This window comes from Panicum hallii, chromosome 6 (assembly GCF_002211085.1).
Source record: "Panicum hallii strain FIL2 chromosome 6, PHallii_v3.1, whole genome shotgun sequence".
NCBI lineage: Eukaryota > Viridiplantae > Streptophyta > Magnoliopsida > Poales > Poaceae > Panicum > Panicum hallii.
The window spans coordinates 36,322,505-36,343,359 of NC_038047.1; the positions used below are offsets into that span (position 1 = coordinate 36,322,505).

The window sequence follows — 20,855 nt, forward strand, 5'->3', positions numbered from 1 at the left end:
TTGACCAGAAAGAGAAACATCCCTTGCTTTGTGTTAAGAAAGAAACATCGAGCTCTTTCGGGAGGCTCATACATGACCTTGCCATCCTGAGTTCGAGCCTGGTTGGCAGTCTCTCGGCTGATTCATGTTCATGACTAAAACATAAACGTAATAGAAGCTTCCTGTCGAAGTGTACCGTGAGCTAAACCAGGTCGTAATTGAAGATCAGTCATATCCGTATTTTTTACAACTAAATTTGGAAAAAAAATATATAAACGTTGTACAAATAATTTACAACAATTAACATATTAAACTTATTTCTGCTCCCACTGATACTTACATTCCAGAATAATTCATAGCACGTTAGTTAGTAGGTTTCAATCAAGGCTACCACATATATCAACACTAACGAGTAGTAGATAAATTATGTAATTGTAACATCTCTGAGGCTATATACAATGAATTGATATAATCCATGCCATAATGCTGTCATCAAGTTAAACATGTGTACTCACAAATCATATGACACGTCCCTTGAGCAAAACTAGCATCCCTGAGAGTAAAGGGAGTCATCCATAGAAAGAAACCTGTAGCAACAAATTTAACTTTTATCATGACATCATCGAAGATAATTGAGTATAGTCCACCAAACACAATTATAAAACATCTTATTCACCAGTTGAAGCATCAGACTGAGGAATCCCGTCATAAACTTCTGGATGATCACAGCTCTTTAATTAGCTTGCTTTAGTAGCAGAGAACATTATATAGAACCCGTTTCTGACAAATTTGAAATCAACCAACCCACATGCTTTGCAAAGATCTTCAAACTCCACTTCGGATAAGAAGGTATTATTGCCAGTGAATTGGCTAATGTACTGCAAGATAATTCCAAGCGAAAGAGTAAGGCAACGGAGCAGGGCAAAGTGAATCTACAGATAGCAAAACCAGACTATGCAAAGTTTAATCTCCCGCGCTCTGACTTGGAGGTGTCATAACACTAAAGAATATTTGAGGTTTAACATTAGTTGATCTATTGTGGTCACATGAAAACCATTATGTGTGCATGATTAGGAGTAGGGCCATTACCGGGCGTCCAATCCTCAATATCGGGATAGCTGGCGGAATAACATCTGCTACGAATGTAGAAGCAACGAAAACTCCCCCTGGGCGAAGGACTCTACTGATTTCTGCAACCTATAAAAAGATCACAAACATAATAAGAACTTTCACCAACTGTCACCAGGTAGGAGGAAGAGAAGTTGGATAAAGAACATTGTTGATGGACGGATCACTAAACTTCAATGCACTGCTCTGTTCGAGAGAGAGAAAATAGCAATCTCCTAAAGTTGTTCATGAAAGCAATTCCTTGTTCTCTATTTTATCAAGCTTCATGAACTTGTAACAAGTACTCCCTCCATTGTTGAATGTTTGATGCTGGTTATCTGGAGTGTTCGACCAACATCAAACATATAAGAACGGAGGTAGTGCCCTGAATTAGTTTTCTTGTATTGTGGCTGTGTTACTTATTTTGAGGTTGTGTTCATTAAAGGTAGATATATTATAGAAAGTGTGGTCACAGCCCATGAGATTATTCATAGTGTGCACCAAAGTGAAGAACCTGGGGTGGTTCTGAAACTTGACTATGAAAAAGCGTATGACAAAGTCAACTGGAACTTTCTTTTAGATGTCTTGAGGAAAAGAGGTTTTGGTCAAAAATGGTTGGCCTGGATGGAAAAATTTTGGCACAATGGCTCTGTAGGATGCATTGTCAATAACAAGGAGGGGGTCTCCTTTGAAACTGGGAAAGGTTTGAGGCAAGGGGACCCTCTGTCCGCTATCCTCTTCAACCTAGTGGTAGACGTGTTAACTAGGATGTTACAAAAAGCAGCTAATGATGGCCTTATTAAAGGCCTTGCCTCTGATGTGATAGACCATGGAGTAATTAGTCTGCAATACGCAGATGATACTATTATCTTTCTAAAAAGTGATGAAGACAGCTTATAACATGAAATGGATCCTTACCCACTTTGAAAAAATGTCTGGGATGCGCATCAATTACCATAAAAGTAAACTAATTCCCATGAACCTAGAGGATCATGAGAAACAAGGGATGCTAGAGGTTTTTGGGTGCCCTGAAGGGGCATTTCCAATCAAATATCTAGGTATTCCCTTACATCATCAAAAACTCAAGAGAGAGGACATACAGCCCCTTGTTGATAAGATTCTTAAAAGAATTGCTGGGTGGAGAGGAAAATTACTCTCCTATGCAGGAAGGTTAATCTTGATTAAAACTTGCTTGGCAAGCATTCCTATATACCTTATGTCCTTCTTCAAGTTTCCAAAGTGGACCCTGAAACTCCTAAATTCCCATATGGCAAACTGTCTTTGGGACGATTTTGAGGGACATGGAAAAATCCATCTTGCTAACTGGCAGCTTGTTAGTATGAAAAAAGAGCATGGTGGTCTTGGAGTGCCTGATTTAAGAGACCTGAATTTGGCTTTGCTAGGGTCATGGGTCAGAAGGTTTATAAAAAATGAAGATAAGCTCTGGCAAAAGATAGTTAAGCAAAAATATGTTAGGAGAGCTCCAAACATTTTCTGTCGCCCCAGTACCCCTTCCCCTTCAACCTTCTGGAAGGGTATAATCTGGGCAGCAAAGGCCCTCAAGTTTGGGTATAGGTGGAAGGTGGGGGATGGAAAAAGCATTAGGTTCTGGGAGGATACCTGGTTTGGTACTGCTCCTATGGCAGTCCAGTTTTCGGACTTATACTGCATTAACAACCAAATAGGGGAGACTTTGGACAAAGTGTGGGATGGTCGAGAGGTTAAACTGACCTTTAGAAGGAATTTTGATAGTGAAATGCTTGAGAGGTGGTTTGAGCTGAAGGAAATAGTGTCTAGTGTGGTCTATGACCAAGAGTGTGATGCTTTGGTCTGGGCCTATGAGAGCAAAGGAGTGTATTCCACTCAGTCTCTCTATGCGGTTATAAATTTTAGAGGGGTGCAGCCAGTCTATATCCCCTCGGTTTGGAAGATAAATGTACCACCAAGAATCCAAATCTTTCTTTGGCTCCTCTCTCATAACAAATTGATGACCAAGGACAACCTCTTGAAGAGAGGGATAGAAAAACCTAAAGAATGTATGTTTTGTTAAGAAGAGGAAACGATCAGCCATCTCTTTTTTTATTGTACTGTTGCTAAAGCTCTTTGGAACTCTGTTTCAGACTTTTGTGGCCTTTCTGTCTCTTGTTATACAGATATGGCTGGTAGATGGCTAGATTGTAAAAAGTTTGAGCCTGTTAACACCATCTCTGCAGGAGTTTTGTGGTGTATTTGGCTAACCAGAAATGACATGGTTTTTCGTTCACAGAAATGGATGGACATCAAACAGGTGTTCAGAAGACTGTGGAGGTGCATGCAGCTTTGGAGACCGATGTTCAAGCAAAACATGGTGCAAGAAGTGGACCACTGGTGCAACTCTTTGGGGAATCTGATCAGGACCCCTTCGTCGATAATGCCTTTGTGAAGAAGCTCAAACGAGGGGAGTTCGACTGGGGGCGGCTGAAGCACTAAAAAGCATCAAGATGTTGATCTTTTTCTCTAGCTGTCACTCTACCCTTTGGGCTTAAACTGTAATGACTGCTGGGGATGTTCCCTGTCTGCTGGGGCTGATCTTGCTGTAGGCAAGGGTCAGGTTTCCCCCCTGTTTTTCCTTTTTGCGCTCTTTGCTGGAAACTGTACTGAACATGCTACATTCTGCTTCGTTTCAATAGAAATGGGGCAGGGCCGTGCGCCTGTTTTTCTAAAAAAAATATAAAATGCATATGGGTTCAAGCCTTCAAGGCACAAGAGTGATGTTTGCAATGCATGTGCATTTTGAAGGAGCATTATGGAAGTAGCAAACTAGCATGCTGGCATGTATTTGAGTGCACAGAAGAATGTGAAGCAACCACGTCGATAGGTTAACACAAAAAATACATGAAGTGAACTATTTTTTATGGATGTAGGGAAACTAGCATGTTGTCATTACTTTGAGTGCACGGAAGAAGGGATTATTGTTAAGCTCTTCAGCATTGCAATTAAGAAACACGTAAAGCAATGAGAGCCTTTTGTTTGTGACATGAATTCGCAATTCAAATAGGGATCTTACAGCACAAGCTGGTGATGGCCAACAATGAATTGCAGCACCTGCATGCACAGCATCAATTGAGCCACTCACAAAAGGGAGTCTGGATATGTCAGCCCTCACCAATACTAATCTCCTGAAACAGAAGCAGAGTAACACTAGGGTTTACATTTGATGTTAGAATAAACTAATAACCATGGTCACAAAATAGGATGCACGAATACTGACATGACGGAGTAAATGAGTGCTGCAACTTAATCAATAGAACATGAAAAATAGTTACAGAAAAAAACAACAATGATCAAAGCCATACTCATCTGAAATATTTTCCCGCTTGATGTATTCATTGCACTGCTTCAACATATTCTCTGAGAAATCTAGTGCCACAACAAGAGAATGTAGTCTGCTCTTAACAAATAATCTTGAAAACAGGCCACTTCCACAACTTGCATCAACAACGGTCCCTCCAATTGTCGGCTTCAAATAAGTTTTAGCCATTTCAAACTGCAGGTATAGCAATGCTCTTCACAAAGTCTAAAAGGTTACATTTATATGCTCATACAAATGATACATAAATGCTTATATGTATACCTAAGCTGCTAAAGAAACTGAACCTGGTTCAAGCTTGGATTGTGTGGGTTTACGGCCAAGCTAAGACTGACATTAGAGGCTTGGGTACTTACTTCTAAGGGATGAGGCTACACCCTGGCCAAAACCCAGCTCACCTGAAAATGAACAGGCCTGGTGCCCCAGAGTCAACAACAGCTCAACAGTTACAATGGGCCCAACTTGGACACAACAGGGCCATTTTTTCTAGCATGGCTATTCCCGGAAAGTTCTCAGTTCTAAGTAAAAGACTATAATCATATGGTTTTGAAGAATTGGTTGCAGTTTACCACCACAGTAAGTAATGTTTTTTTGTGTGTAAGGGAAGAGTAAGTACTGATTGACAGAGCTCTTGAGTACCATGTTTTTCGCATGGGAAAGAAAAAGGAATTACTAATCAAATTACATTGTGCCGACTGTGACGTTAGATGTATCCCCCTTGTTGTAGTTAGATACTAGTGTAAGGGGCTTTCTGCATATTGTACATGCTGTATACATCCCCTTTGGGGCATCGCAATAGAGTTGAGTTGAGTTGAGTTGCTATTCCTAACATGTGAGACTGTTTCACAGATGCAATCAAACATCCTTATGCATACAATATAATTAAGCAGCATGACCTCTCTCTCTAGGCCCGGGAAACCACCCCATATGAAATTTTGGCGCCATCCTCTCTCGTAAAGAAATGATACCAGCGGAGTCCTGTTCGAATAATCATCTGTAAGGACTAAGAAATAATAACGGTAGAACTAGTTGACAAATGCAGAGTCATATTCTTGGTACCCCAACTCCCAAGCAAAAAAGAGTTCGGCAGACATTGATACTTGTACCAACTTGTAACCTTATATTGGATCTTTTTTTTCTCAAAAAACGACCATTTATTTGATCATTCCCTCTCTCTAACTCTCTATGCACAAGAAAACATGTTTGCTGCAACATTTCCAAGGCTTCATAAAGACGTGACGAGTTCTTGCACTACTGATTTAGAGCCTTAGGCATGCTTTCAGCTTTAGTTAGTAGAGAGTAATTGTTAAAAGAATTGCAATTCACAGAGACCTGAAGCAGAAGGTTAAGTGAACATGCTGCCCATCTGAAGCAGAATTTGAGTGAATTATGCCCGTAACATGAATATTTCCAAGTTGCAGCAGATCAATTTCCTCTTATAATTCACGCCCCTCGTTTCACCCAAACTCACCATGCTAAACAATTCCAGAAGAAACAAACCTCTTTACCTGAATAATTCAGTTGCTGCTGGCATGGACTCCGAGTACTCGGACGAACCAACTGCCACTGTAAGGTCCCAGTAATCCTGCTTATTGGGGTACACTTTTTTGCAGGTAGAACACTCGAGACTCGCAGCATCACTAGAAAGGAACAAACCGTCAGAGCGGGAACCTGCGATAAACAATTGGCAGGCAAGGTGAGGCCGGACGAGATACGGACACCTCGCTTACCCTGACTGATCGCTCGCGCTCACGAGGGGGTAGTAGCAGATTGGGCACGCCAGCTTGCTCAGCTTCATCTCCGGCGCCGGTTCCACCAGAGGCTCCTGGAAACAAAACCACATTCAGTTGCTGCGGAGCGTGCCGTCCGAGTGGGCTCCTCGCCTGCTCGACGGAAGGCGTCAGCGGGGTGGCGCGGGGCGGGGCGGGGGCACTCACCGCGGCCGCCTCGTCGGGTGCGTCGGCTGTGACGGCGGGCGAGACGCTCGCGCGCAGCTCGAACCTCCTCGCCAGGGCGGCCCGGCCGCGGCGCGCCGCGACGCGGTGCCGCGGGTGCCGGTTGTTGCCGCGCGGCGCCGCGGGAGCTGCTGCGCGGGTGGTCGCGGCGCCCAGCGCCGCCATGGGAGGTCGGGAGAGGTGGTGGAGCCCCGGAGACGTGGCCGCGTGGGCGTCCATGGAGGACGGAGGAGGCGGAGCGGGCAAGCGATGGAGGGAGCAGGTGGGCGGCGTGGCGTACGGGGCCGGGGCCTCCACGACAGGACACTGTTTGTGGTGAGGTCGGCTTGCGATTCTGAGTGGGGCCCTTCGCTTAGTGAGAAATACTCACTTCCCGAGTAATAAACAGTTTCAAACTTACACAAATAAAATAGTATTTATATTTATATTATAAAAAAATATAATTAAACTAATTATGTAATATATTTTCATACTAGATCTATTTAGAGACATAAATATTTATATTTTTTATAAATCTACTCAAATTTAAAATTATTTGAGGAAGCGAGAGTTAAATTCTTTATTGACGGACCGAGTACATCACTTGTTCTCCTCGATCTATCTATCATAGATTCATGGCGCACGGCATGGGCCCCTAGGCTGCATCTTTCGCAGATAAGTGCTAATGGGCCGAGTACTGCGTGCGGACGGCGGCCACCTCGCGCGCGATTCGCCTTACTCGAACGCTCCTTTAATTAATCATTCATATCCTATGGAAAGTCATGGGCCATAAGCCCATAAGACCTTCTGTCATGGTACATTTTTGCCGCTGCATTCGGTGGCCGCCTCCGCCAGCCCGCCTGTCGGAGTGCGATTATACATCACTAGTGGCGATGAAATCACCACCCATCGCCTGAAGCGGCCCACAAGCGGTCCAAAACCCCTTCTTCCTCCTCGTGCCCACTCGTCGCCCCGCTCGTCCCCGGCTCCCCGCCCCACCCTCCACCTTCATCTCCGGCGGTGGGAGCCGCCGGATTCACCGCCGACGACCGCCGCCATTGGATTTGCTCGCCCACGCGTCGACCTCCACCGCCGCCTCCGATGGGTTCCCGCCATCGCACGCGCTGCCACCGACCCTGCCGCCCAACTTACCTCTGTTGAGCGCCGGGGAGCTCGTCGTGATTCCCCCGCAAACCACCGAATATCCTTCACGGCCCGCGACCCGAGGCAGCCACCACCCCGCCTGTAACCCGCCACCACGGCCGGCTACCCTCCACCCAAGACCCTCTCACTACAGCCGGGATCTCGCCGGTGACGACCCGGCACCTCGAAACCCCTAGTCCCGAAACTCCAAGCCTCCTAGCGCGGTGGCGAGACGGAGGACGAAGAGCCGGTGAGGAGGAGCACGAAGCGGCGGCGAGCACGAGCGGATGAGGCCGGAAGTGGGCCACAACAGGCCAAAATCTCGCTGCCAAAACGCTTCAGGCGATGGCTCGATTTGTAACACAAACGCGCCTGGCGCCTGCTTCCCTCGGCCACGGCTGCCGCCGTCCCAGCCTCCCGCCTCCAGCGCGCTGCCGCTGTCACTGCCTCCCGCGCCGTCTAAAGGCCGCAGCCGCTCTCCCCGCCCTGCTGCATAACCACCACGACCGTCGACTCCCGCCGCTTTTGTCGCCTACCTCTCCGGCTCCGGGTCGATCGCGTCCGTGTGGCCTTGCTCCGGTCCAAGGTTGCTTTGTACTGCTGCTCTGCTACCGCGCGGTCTCTGCAGCCACCTCCTACCGCGACTGGTTGGATTCTTGATTGTCCCCGTACAAGAACAGTGACACATTCAGGGTTCCGGTTACATACGGGTTTTTTCTTCAGTTAGTATTCGGCCGTACACTTAGTACAGTGAAGTCTTCACTTTTGACCACTTCTTGCAAAGACTGGGGCTTTGGAATTTGGTTAAGGATTTACGTTGGGTTATCAGGGCTGGATTTGCAAGGACTGGATTAGTAGTTAGCCACTTATTTACTTGGCTTAATGAAATGGTCCCAAAGGTAAGAATTATATTGATTTCTCAATCCACTTCAGCCAAGATAGCACACAACAGTTTACATCCTACATGATGTAGTGATGGAGTTGACAAATAGTGTAACTGAGTTGATGAGGAAGGTCGCCCTCGCCAAAGGATTCTTTCTTTTGCTGCAAAAGAGGTCTTCTTATGTTGCCTGATTAAACTTTGTTTCTGAATGTCACAATTAGCATACATCTTTCAGTGAACTTCATCTGTAATTACTTGCTAGTTGCTATTGGCAAGTTTAAATTTCTATATGCGGGTATGTAAATGCATTTCGAAAGGAATCCTGACAACCCTAATGCGTATTATAATTGAGCTCTAGTCCTCTAGGTACATCTACATTCGTTTCATGTTCCTGCTAATGTCTAGTGAACGCATAACTGTGACTGATCAAAAATTATTTCTTTTGTTGTTTAAAGCATGTTCCTCCAAAGATGCATTGCTTGAGGAGGCTTTGCAACAAAAAGTACGCCGAAGCTACCTGACTCTGTCCAAGCTCGACATCCCCTGGCAACCTCGCTCTTCAGCGAGACAAAGATGGCTGACCATCCATCTCTTGTACCCCTAACAAGTAACAACAGAAAATGTTCTTCAGTTTCATCATCATTCAAAAAATTCAGAGCAATAATCAATCTGCTTCTCTCTCAGAGCTGTCTTTCTTGCTGGTCGCCCTAGTTACAGTTTTGCCAAACCAAAAAAAAATACACATATGCGTTGCTTGTGTTAGATCGAACCCAACCCAACCGATATGTTTTTGATTTTTGCTATCTCTGGCTCTGTGCTACTCTCTGAACTTGTGTCAGCATCATCCATGGCGAACTGATGCTGAAACTTCAGCTTGTTAGGATGACCGCGTCAGTTATCAAAGACTGTATGCCGCCAAGCACATTTGTCGTGCTGCCTGTCTATGCTCGAGAAGCTGATTATTTGTAAGGGCGGTCAGAATCTGCTGCAAATGCAATGTGTGCTATGAGACTGAACGAACCTTTGTTGTTTTGTAGCCATCTTAAACTTGCTTAGGTTCAAGGTCGTGTGCATTCGTTGTAAAACTCCTGCTTCTTCTTAATGAAATGCTTGCCCAGGAAAGTTCTCGAAAAAAAAACACTGAACGAACGTGTTGTGGTTACGAGAAGCACCAAGATTCTTCAGCCAAAGAAATCTAAGAAGCAGAAGTGACCATCCTGAGGTCATCAGGTCCATTTCTAGGCACAGCTAGTGTATCTCAGTGGGATATCTGGAGTTAAGTAACGTGGGAACTGTATTCAGAGATTAGCACTCAAAAGCAACTGAGCCGCTGACAGAATAATCATTTTCAGCACCAACTTGCACTTAATATTTTGATCTATGATGTTTATCTCTTTCCTAAAGGCCTGTGGAGTGTGGCTCTTGTACCTCTGTAAATACTACATCATGTAACTTCTTCCAAACAATGAAATGGGTCCAGGTCTCCAATCCAATTTCTGCAGCTTATACTTCACTTCATTGCAGTTTTTGCAGGATATCAATGAAATGGAGTACTCAGCTACAGCTTATAGTGTGGATCTGAAAATGTATTGCTACATCTATCAGAAAATTCAGATGAAATATGCCTCACGTATTAATCTGAAACTACTCAACATGATGATCAGGATGAATTCAACAAGACAGCAACGATGATTGATCATAAGGAATTCCACAATTTGTATATGAACTGCCTCAACAAAAGTTAAAAGATTTGACAGTAGCCGCAGTCTGAGATCAGTACGTCCTTGATAGCGATAACCATGCGCCATGATCTGAAAAGGGCTATGACAGAAAATAAGTGTCTTTTTTTTGCTGTTCTTTAACAGAAATTAACAGAAAATGACGTGGATTTTGCTCTGTTCTACTCCTACTTTAGATTCCTACGGATGCTACTTATTTATACCCCATGAATAGGATGATTCTCTCTTGCTCTTCTTTTAGCTGTTGAAAGGCTGCAGAGAAAAGAAGTGCCAGTAAACCCCCAGTGCAAACATCTACTCCCCCTGCAACCAGCAGCTGGAGCTAGTGGGTGTTTGTGTTGAGAGAGACCCCCCCCCCCCCCCCCTCCAGTGATAGCCAAGAATCCACCCCTCCGATCCAATTTATTTGACTAAACTTGGGAGGATCATGCAAAGATTCTGCAGTTCCACTCGTGAACTGCTCGGACTTTTTGATAGCAAGGAATCTACTCCCTAACTTTGGATGGAGTGCATTCATGCGGAAAAGTTCGTGTATCTCTAAAATGAGTAACACCAGCACAGTTCACAAATTGGAGGATCACGCAAAGACTGTCAAATAGTACAATTAGACGGAGAAGAAACGGAATTACGGAAAGTCAATCCCTCTAGCAACATGGGAAAATTCCCCTTCTAGCGATTTTTTTACCGCAGTATAAGCAGTATTCACATCACACTGCCACTAATTTACCCGTTACCACCCAAGTTTAATCCGTGTCACCCATTAAAAAACAACACCACCGTCGTCGTCCTACCACCACGCTAGGGGGCGGCGGTAGAGTTTGGCCGCTTGACGGTTTGACGTCTGCCTCCGGGAGGCGGAGACGCACCACGTGACCTTTGTACCAGCTGTACCAACCCATCTTCTTCTTCTCCCTCCCTCCCCCTGCCGCGGCGGTGGTGTGAGCGGTTCGCCTACCACTCACTTCTCACGCTCTAGCGCACACAGTTCCGCTCGATCTCTGGCCGTATATAACACGCCGGGGATTCCTTAACCCTCCCTCACGCCTCCGTCCGTCCGGACCCCGGATCCACCGCCGCCGCCGCCGCACTCTCCAGTCTCCACCCCCAAAGCCCCGCCTAGATCTTCCGCGCCGGCCTGCCCAAAATGGCGCCTTGGTCGCCGCGGCCCCTGCTGGCGCTGCTCCTGCTGCTCGTGCTCCTCTGCTCCCACATTGCGCTCTGCGCCTCCGCCGAGCCGGGGAAGCCCAAGGCCAAGCCCAAGGCCACCGGCGGCCGGAAGGCGCTGCTGGCGGCGTCCTCCGCGGGTGACGACGGGGAGGACGCGCCGGCGGCCAAGCCGGCCAAGAGCGCCCCCGCGGCCAAGATCAAGAAGAAGCTCGCCGGCGACGCCAAGAACCAGACCAATGTCGCCAAGGCCAAGAAGTCGGAGTCGGCCGCCGCGGCGAAAGGGGCCGCCAAGAAGGCCGCCGGAAAGGCGGCTGCGGGCGGGGACGCCTCCATTGCCAAGGTCCCCAAGGCGGACAAGGCCAAGGTCCCGAAGCCGGACAAGGCGGCTGCGGGCGGGGACGCCTCCATTGCCAAGGTCCCCCAGGCGGACAAGGCCAAGGTCCCGAAGCCGGACAAGGCGGCGGCCGCCAAGGCCAAGGGCGCCGATTCGGCCAAGCCGGCCAAGGTTAAGGGCGCCGATTCGGCCAAGCCGGCCAAGGTTAAGGGCGACGATTCGGCCAAGCCGGTCAAGGTTAAGGGCGACGATTCGGCCAAGCCTGCCAAGGCTGCGAAGCCGGGGAAGACGGCGAAATCTGAGGCCGCGGTGGGGAAGGCCAAGAAGCCGGCCAATTCGACCGCGGACGCCGGTGCCAAGCCGGCCAAGTCCGGCAAGAAGGCGCCGGTGGTAGCCGACGCGAAGGCGAACGCGACCGCCGTGAGCAAGGAGGAGGAGGCGGCGGCGGCGGGGGCGGAGGTGGAGGAGGACGTGGTGTTCGCGGAGGAGGCGGAGGGGACGGGCGACCTCATCTCCGAGTTCCGGGGCCTCCCCGCGCGGCTGCAGGAGACGCTCATGCCGGACCTGGCGCGCCTGTCGCACCACTCCAAGGCGTACCTGTCCGCGGCGAACGCCGGGATCGCCGACGGCGTGCGCCCGATCCTGGGCGGCCGGTGGGCGGCGGCCGCCGCCTCCGCGGCGTCGGTGCTGGTGCTCCTGCTGCCGCTCTTCATGCTCACCGCGCTGGTCCGGCGCATGGGCCCGTACCTGCCGCTCCTCCACCGCGCCCTTCTCCTCGCGCAGGCGTACCTCGCCATCTACTTCGCGACGCTGGCGCTCGCCGCGGCCGCCACGGGCCTGGAGCCGCTCCGGTTCTTCCACGCGGCGTCCCCGGCCGCGTACGCCTGGACGCAGGCCGCGCAGTCGCTGGGGTTCATGGCCTACCTCGTGCTCCAGATGGTGGACCTCGTGGCGGTGTTCTCCGGCGCGGCGTCCCCCGAGGAGGACGGCGGCGGGGACGCCACCAAGGCGTTGGGCCTCGCGCAGATGGTGGTGGGGCTGGCCGTGGGCCTGCACTACTACGCCGCGGTCTTCCACCGCGCCGCGGCGGGGGAGGCGCCCCGCGCCAACTGGCGCGTGTACGCGGTGTACGCGGCGTGCTTCGTGGTCGTGTGCGCCTGCGCGCGCGCCGAGAGGAGGAAGAAGGCCTACCTCGCCGGCACCGACGGCGCCGCCGAGGAGTGGAAGAAGAGCTGAGCATACTAGCAGAGCGAGCGAGGGAGGCACGGTAACAACAGAGATTCGAGATTTCAGAGGACGGGGCCTGTGTGAAAAAAGGAAAGACAATATGGCGGAAACCAAAGGGCGCGAGTGTAAGAAAGAATGGCCAGAATTTAACAAGGAGGAAAAAGGAGGGTACAAAAAGGAAAAGAAGAAGGGTGGAAGCTGTGATTTTCCTTTTTTTCCGTTTTCCACATTTATTATTTATGTCTCGCCCCTTTTCTTTTTAAATTATTGGCTTGGGTACAGAAGGATAAAACTTGATAATTGGGGAGAATAAGGATGCTACCACAGTACCACTAGAATCCTTTTACTAATGCGTAAGGAATTACGTTGCCCGGTTGGGAAAATCCCCCGTGGCGACTAACCGATGTCGAATTTTGGATGTGTGATTTTTGGTGGTGTTTGTTTTGTTCATATATATGTGAAATGCCTCGTTGTGTTCGAGTACTTGAATTTCTTGAGAATTTCGCAAGAAAGCAAGGATTCCTTGGAGATCCATGCAACCCAAAGCTCAGAGAGTCGGAGGCACAATGCTGGCATACCACATAGGAGAACTGTGCAGTTCCTCCGTGGAAATAAAATCTGCGTGATTTCTTCGACAAGGATGGGTGAACTAGAACCTAGAACCGGGAATGGCCGATCGATCGAGATGGGGACGAGTGAGTGAATGATTGCCGGAGTTCCTCCCTCCCCGCCCCGTGAGCTGGTCTGGAGAGCGAAAGGAGATGGGATCGTTGTGCTCTGCCGTCAGGACGGTGCGTGTGTTATTGCGTGATGCCACGCCACCACTATAAACTGGCAGAAATGCAGAGAAGCCTAACTCCCCTGTCCCCGCGACATTCGTGGTATGATATCTGTCGAGAATGCAGGAAAGCCTAACCACGTTCCGACCTCTCCGAGAGTGCTTTTCTGCCGAGAAAGATGCAGAGATCCTAGCACTTGACACTTGATCTTTCTCAAGGGAGTTCGGTAACAAGCCAATGTCGGATCTTGCAATCTCGACGGGATTCACATTCACCCAGTACATAGAGGAGAAGCAACAACGCACACTGGGGCCTCGGCGTCCGGCGCTGCGCATGGCGCGACCTCGTCTGCTGCTGCTGCTTTGCTTGCTCTGCAGGTGCAGCAGGCCTGCGGCAATCATTCATTCAGGTCCAGAGGGGTGTCAATGTTTCACCCAGCAGCGTGCAGTGAGACGCGCGGGACCCGGGAGTTGGTGGCTCTTGTCCTTCTCTGTTCGCAATGGCAGCAGCAAGCGTGTCGACTGCAGCGTGCGCCACAGCGCCAGTGCGCTCCGCAGTAACAGTCAATTTGTCCCGGTCAAATCGCGAGGACAACGGGTCACGGATAAGAGCTGGGCGGCGGGGCGGGGAGTGGCGACTGAGCTGAAGGGGAACGCTGAGCTGAGCTCGCCGTGTCGACGACGAGAGGCCGGCCGCCGCACGGTCCGTGCACGCTGCGGTGCCGCCGAACAATCGTTGACCCGCGGGCGTGGGGATGGGCCATAATCATGGTGACCGGGGGAGTCGGGGAGACATGCCAAGCCTCCACGGGCACGGCTCCACTCCCACTCCCGGCTGTCCGTCCGTGCCGGTACGGTGCTTCTCGTGCAGCGTACAGCGGTCCTAGCCCATCATCACCGTAGTCGTGGCTCGCCAGATTCCGTTCGGTGCGTCGCATTTGCTGCCAGCCTCCAGACCACACTGCACGTCGAATTGAACCGAGTTACTGACACGGCCGGACCCCCAACTAACCAGCCTCGCCGTACTTTCTCTCTCTGCACCGCCGGTGAAGCGACGCCGTGAGCGGCACAGTCCTATGCCGTCAAACTATCGACCGGTGTAGTGAGGCGGTAATTGCCGGTGCGCATGCACGAACAAGCTGGCGCACGGCCGCACCTTTTCCGCGCAGTTGCATTCACGACGGCACGCGCGTACGCCGGGTACCCACCCCACCCGCCTCAAGCGTCGCGCCCGCTCGCTCCGGCGTCGCCTTGTTCGGTCTGGCTCCCGTCCCCGTCCCTCCTCGACGTCCTCCCGTCGCAGCTCGATTCGCATGGAGGTGTTGCGGCGGCGGCACGGAGGAAAGCGCTGGAGCCCGCTGCTCCGATCAGCAGGGGAACTCCTTCGGTTTTCATTTTCTCGGGAGGGCAGGGGAACAGGGCTTGGCTGAGGAATGACCCTTTCATTACTGGCCTGTCCGTGACCAGCTTTTTGTTAAGAAAAAAAACTTTCACTAGCCTGTAACGTGCAAAGTACGCTGGACGGATTATATCACGCCCGGGATTTGTTTAAGGACCGAGGTTGATGCTGTGCCCGCACTTGTACGGGATGACCCCTTTTTTTAAAAAAATAAAAAGGTGGGAAGCTCGAGCTCGATGATGGATGGATCATGGGTGGAATGTGCTGCTCGCCTGCTCGGGCCCCGCGAAATCCAATCCCGGTCAACAGATGGTCAACCGCCGGAGTTGCAGCGCTCTGGTCGTTGACGCTCGACGGCCGCGGCGAGAGAGCCTGCGGCGACCGGCCGGAATTCTGGGCCACCGCCATTAGCAAAAGGACGGCGCAATGAAGACGTACCTAACCTACTCCACCACCACCGAGTACGTTGGATTGACAGTGGCCGCGTGAACGGATGCTTGGTGCCCCGCGCGCGCTAGCCACCTGGGCCGGACCAGACGCGGCCGCGGCGCCGGTGCAGCGCCACGCCGCCACGCGTGCCGAGGGCGGCGGCTAATGGCATGGCGCGCACCATAATCTCCTGTCACCTCTCTCTCTCTCTTAAGGTGTGACCCTGGCCGGTAACAAAATCTGATGCCAAAAATGGACCCCCACTCCTCTCCGGCCACGGACTCGACGATTGTCTGCTTCTGGCGAGGCACATGCCAATGAGCATCGATCGGGGTGGAGGTGGTGGTTAATCCACTCTGAACGCGTGAGAGCAACGTGACGACGCTCGCCGTGGCTGCGTTAACGCCTGACGCCAACGCCACGCCAGCGAGCGATCGACCACGGCCATGCTTGCCGGCCGGCTGCCTTCCTCGGCGAGAGAATGTCTTTAATAAGATTCCAGTACGCGGCCGACCGTTGCGGCGTCGTCACGGCTGGCGGCGCGCAAGGGCGGCGCCCGGCGGCGCCGAGAACAGGAGCGGGGGCGCCGCCGGGCGCGGGCGCTGTTGGGTCACAGGCGCGCGTCGCGATCGGGGCGGCGTCGCGTTCTCCCGCCCGTGGGGCCGGCCGCTCCCACGCGCTTTTCTGGACGGGATCCGACGGCCGATGGATCCGTCACCGACACTCTGTCACTCTGCCATTCACGCCGGCCCAACCAACTCGCTGCCCGCCTGCTCCAGTCCCTGTCCTGCCCTGTACCTGACGTAACTGCAAGCTCCCTGCCCCCCTGCTGGCCCCGAGATGCCGCCGCAGTTTCCATCGCCGGGCCAGCGGGCTCCGGCCGGCCTCAGAAAAACGCAGCGATCCGACGCGGCACCAACCGGTCAGAGCCCGTTGGCCGTCGTAGGCTGTGAAGCCACGGGGGGAACAAGAACAGAGAGAGCGAGAGAATTCGGAGTGCCTTTGGCCGTGACATCGCCTAGGGTCGATCGGCAAGCTTTTCTTGCATGAACTTGTTGTGGTGAAGCAACCATTTCGGTTCGGCAACAGCTTAGGCTGCCTAGACGGCGTCTTGATTAGCACCGCGTCTCGAGTGCATGGCGCGTGGGGCCACTCCAGAGAATGCAAGACGTGCACTGGTGAGAGGCCGAGTGTTTGCCGGGCTAGGTTAAAACGTGCTTAATCTACCTTTTGTGGCAAAGGATGCTAAATGTGTGCTGCCTCGAACCAAACGTACCCTAGATTTTGCAAGTTGTTTGATTTGCATCCTCCGAATCTTTGTGTGTTTAAGTTTAATAAAGCGAAAAAACAGACAATAGTTTGTAGTGAGAAAATAAAACCAAACACCTCTTGGCCTTTGTTTGATGTTTTAAATCGCGTGGCTGCGTGCATGTGTTGGTGGAAATGTGAAATTCGTATTGTGTGGTGGGCTGCTATTTGCCAGCCCGTTTGGGTTTCCATTGGACCGTTAGCCTGCTGGCTGTTCATCCCTTGCAAGTCCATGCATTTTGGTCTCGTATCAAGAAAAAAGCGCTATAAAACACTAGGAACATAAACAAATAAATCCAAATAACTCCAAATAGAGCACCAATAGATATGTCAATTTTTTAAAAAAAATGGCACTGATTATATTACTCTAATATAAAAAGAATTTGTTATGATTTTTAGACCAGATTTTTTATTTTTAAAAATAGAAAACCATCTTTAAACCATTTAAAGGACCAAATTTGTCCTACTTCAATAGTTGCATAGTGTTCGGTATTTGGTTTTATAGTTTAGGTTTGAAAATCATACTATTGTGGTGTTGGTATAGCTGTACATTTGGGCCGGGCTAAATGGGCCGGCACGCAGCCCGGTGAGTTTGGCCCGGCCCAAAAGAGACACGGCACGATAGATGATGGGCCGGGCTAGGCCTGAGAAAAGGTCGGGCCGTGCCATGGGCCGAGAAGCCAGCCCGATGGGCGGCACGGCCCATTAAAAAGCACGGCCCATAAAGGCACGGCCCAATAAGCCCGCATCGCATATATAAGCCCCCGCCCCGGCGCCCCCCCAGAACCCTAACCCTAATCCCACCCCCCCCCCACCCCGCCCCTAGCTCGTAGCGGTGCAGTGCCGCAGCCGCACGCCTGGCCGCCCGCACCCCCGGCCCCATCGGCCCCGCCCCGTCGCCCCACGCCCCCAGCACCGGCGGCCCCACCCCATTGCCCCGCACCCCCGGCCCCGGCGGCCCCGCCCGTCCCCGCAGGCTGCACCGCCGCAGCCCGCACTCCCGGAGTCCCGCCCTCCTCGCGGCTCCGCCTCTCCGGCTCTCCCCCACCCGGCCCCCGCAACCTATCCTGGATGGCTTCTTCATCGAGGTCGCAGGCCAACCCAAGCTCGGGGGGTCGTCCTCCACCTCCTCCTCTACCCCGGTTCCGGCCGCCGCGGACGACGTTTGTCGATGCCGATGCCGACAACGATCCGTCCGACATCGACCACGACCTTGCCGATGGATCCCCTCCGAGTTCGCAGACCTCAGTGCCCTCATCCACATCGACCCTGTCGTCCACGCCAACGCCGTCACCGCAGCACCATCTGCTACGGTGACCTCCGGCATGGCAGCGCAGCAGGGGCGGGGGAACAAGGGCAGGAGAAGGGCATGCACCTCGCACGTTTGGAACAACTTCGAGGAGATCTCTGAGGAGGTGAATGGTAAGAGGGTACGTTCTGGTGCTAAATGCACCCTCTGCAAGAAAGTTCTTACTGGTGTTTCTACTAATGGTACTGGTCATTTAATTAGGCATCTTGCTTCATGTAGTAAGAAGGCTGATCGTTTTGCAAGATCTCAATCTGTGCTTCAGTTTAGTTCTGATGGTTCTCTTGGAAATTGGGAGTACAATGCTGAATTTGCTTGTATTGAATTATGTCGTATGATTGCTAGGTTAGATCTGCCTCTTGGCATTGGTGCATATAATGCTTTCGTTGATTATATCAAATATGCTCATAATCCTATGTTTGCCCCTGTTTCTAGGCAGACAACCACTAGAGATGTTGCTAAGCTTTTCAATCAATCTCATACTTTGCTTATAGACTGTTTAAATGCATGTTCTGTGCAATTACATCTGATATTTGGAATGGTAATGCTAAGGAGGATTATCTTAGTGTGGTTTCTCATTTTGTTAATTCTAATTGGGAACTAGAGAAGAGGTTGCTTGGCTTGCGCGTTATAGATTGTTCTCACTCTAGTCCTAATATTGCTGAGCGAATTGGTTTTGTGCTTGATGAGTGGAAGTTGACTGATAAGATCTTGTCTTTTACTCTGCTAATGCTAATGCCATGACTTCTTTGACTCCTAAATTCTCTGGATACATTGGTTCTATTTTCTTGCATCAAAGATGTGCATATCATATTATAAACTTGATTGTTAAATCTGGTTTGAAGCGTTTGAAACCTTATATTGAAGCATTCAGAACTGCCATATCTTTCTTGAATTCATCTAATCAAAGGATTGCTGCATACAAATCTTATTGTATTGCTATGGGTGTCCGTCCTAGAAAGTTTGGCTTGGACATGGATGTGAGATGGAACTCCACTTATCTCATGTTAAAGCATCTTCTTCCTTACAAGAGTATCTTCTCTATTTTTATCCATACTCACTGTAAGCAGGCTATGGGTCAGACCCTTCTCACTGAAGATCATTGGTATGTTGCTGAAATCCTATTGGTATGTTACTGAAACCCTGCTTTCATTTCTTGAATTGTTCTATGAGCCTACTGTTGAGATGTCTGGTGTTTACTATCCCACTGCTCCTGTCATATTGCATCATATTATTGAGATTGCTGCTCATCTGAATAAATATGAGAATGATCCTTTGCTTATGGAGTCTATACTGCCTATGAAAGCTAAGTTGTTTAAGTACTGGAGGACTATTCCTATGTTGTATTTATTTGCTTTTATTCTTAACCGTAGGGCTAAGATTAGAGGCTTTCATAAGGCACTCTCACTTCTTTCGCAGCTTACCAATTATGATTACTCTTATTATTATGAATTTATTCATGTTGAGCTTTCTAAAGTGTTTGCTAAGTATGAGTAGAAATTTGGTAATATTCAGTCGCATCGTCAACCTCAAATTAATACTGCTGGAAAGAAGAGAAAAGTTTGGGAGAAGATTTTTAGTTCTGATGCAGTTGGTGGATGTTCGGCCCCATCATCTTGTACTAATGCATCTGCTTCACCTACATTTGCTATTGCTACAACTCCCCTGCTTGCCTCTCAGTCATCTGAGTTTTCATCATATCTTGATATTGACCCTATTTCTGATTTTGATGATGACTTTAACATTCTGAGCTGGTGGCGTGATCACAGGCGCTTATACCCGGTACTATCTATCCTTGCTAAAGATATTATGACGGTTCCTGTATCTACTAGTAGTTCAGAATCTATCTTTTCTCTTGTTGGCAGGGTAATTGAAGAGCGGCGTCGAAGCTTGACATGTGAGATGGTGGAGATGCTTTCATGTTTGAAGGACTGGGAGCTTGGAGCATCTCGGCAGCAGCATGACTTGGAGAATGAGGAGCTTCTCTCTGGATTCGAGGATTTGTACATCAACGAAGCGCCGTCTTAAGCCCAAGTGAGAGTGGGTTGTTGGCTGTACTCTTTTCCTTTCTAAGGTTTTCTCACGTAGTTGATATGAGTTTTTACTTAGAAAGTTTTTTAATGAGGCAGCCAAACATTAAGGCAACCCATAACTGAATTGGGCAATTTGTATCACTTAAACTATTTGGTGAACTATTTTGGACGGTTTGATTGTGTATTTATGTAATATTTTCTGGTTTAGTTGAGTGCTATATGTTTGAAATTTTCAATATACATCTTCTCTTCTGTTGTTTAAATAATTAAATCATGTGTTGGATGAGCGGGCTGTAAAGGCCCGACAGACCTAATGGGTCTATCGGGCTGTCGTGCTAAATGGGCTGGCACGGCCCGTTTAAGAGTGTACGAGCCGTGCCATGGGCCGAGAGGCCAGCCCGATGGGCGGCACGGCACGGCGCGTTAGTGAAGCGTGCCGGGCCGGGCCGGGCTGGCATTTCATACATTGGCACGGCCCATGTAAGAGTCGGGTCGGGCCGGCCTGGCCCGATGTACAGGTATAGGTGTTGGAAGGTGTAAATTGGACTTCTTCTATGAAAAATTCCTCCTGTTCAACTCTTGGGCAACACTATAGATTCTACATGAGAAAAGGTCTTTACGGTTGACTACGCTGAGAGGGAATTCATGCTCTAGAAGGCCTTGTTCAAGGTTAATTTGGACTTGCATTAATTTTTATATGATTCTTGTCTGTTTTGCTGTTTAGGCCGATGTATCAGGTC

General features: G+C 50.0%; 2 protein-coding genes across 7 annotated transcripts; one reads left to right on the forward strand and one right to left on the reverse strand.

The window, feature by feature from the left end:
* Positions 1 to 320: 320 nt before the first annotated feature.
* LOC112896964 (uncharacterized methyltransferase At1g78140, chloroplastic) lies at positions 321 to 6,724 on the reverse strand. 3 transcript variants are annotated; one of them, XM_025965101.1, is made up of 9 exons: positions 6,373 to 6,724; positions 6,166 to 6,260; positions 5,944 to 6,075; positions 5,311 to 5,413; positions 4,422 to 4,612; positions 4,133 to 4,244; positions 1,069 to 1,176; positions 656 to 857; positions 321 to 566 (listed from the first exon to the last, which is right to left on the reverse strand). In XM_025965101.1, the coding sequence occupies exons 1-8, from the start codon at positions 6,607 to 6,609 to the stop codon at positions 717 to 719; spliced, it is 1,119 nt and encodes a 372-aa protein (XP_025820886.1). In that variant the 5' UTR covers positions 6,610 to 6,724; the 3' UTR covers positions 321 to 566; positions 656 to 716. The 3 variants fall into 3 exon arrangements, with proteins under 3 accessions (XP_025820886.1, XP_025820888.1, XP_025820887.1); XM_025965103.1 differs by having other exon boundaries at positions 5,332 to 5,413; positions 6,373 to 6,723; XM_025965102.1 differs by having other exon boundaries at positions 375 to 857.
* Positions 6,725 to 11,033: 4,309 nt separating this feature from the next.
* LOC112898590 lies at positions 11,034 to 13,345 on the forward strand. Of its 4 annotated transcripts, XM_025966938.1 has the most exons (3): positions 11,035 to 11,683; positions 11,759 to 11,779; positions 11,813 to 13,345. In XM_025966938.1, the coding sequence occupies exons 1-3, from the start codon at positions 11,279 to 11,281 to the stop codon at positions 12,869 to 12,871; spliced, it is 1,485 nt and encodes a 494-aa protein (XP_025822723.1). In that variant the 5' UTR covers positions 11,035 to 11,278; the 3' UTR covers positions 12,872 to 13,345. The 4 variants fall into 4 exon arrangements, with proteins under 4 accessions (XP_025822721.1, XP_025822722.1, XP_025822723.1 ...); XM_025966936.1 differs by having other exon boundaries at positions 11,034 to 11,806; positions 11,840 to 13,345; XM_025966937.1 differs by having other exon boundaries at positions 11,034 to 11,779.
* Positions 13,346 to 20,855: the final 7,510 nt, after the last annotated feature.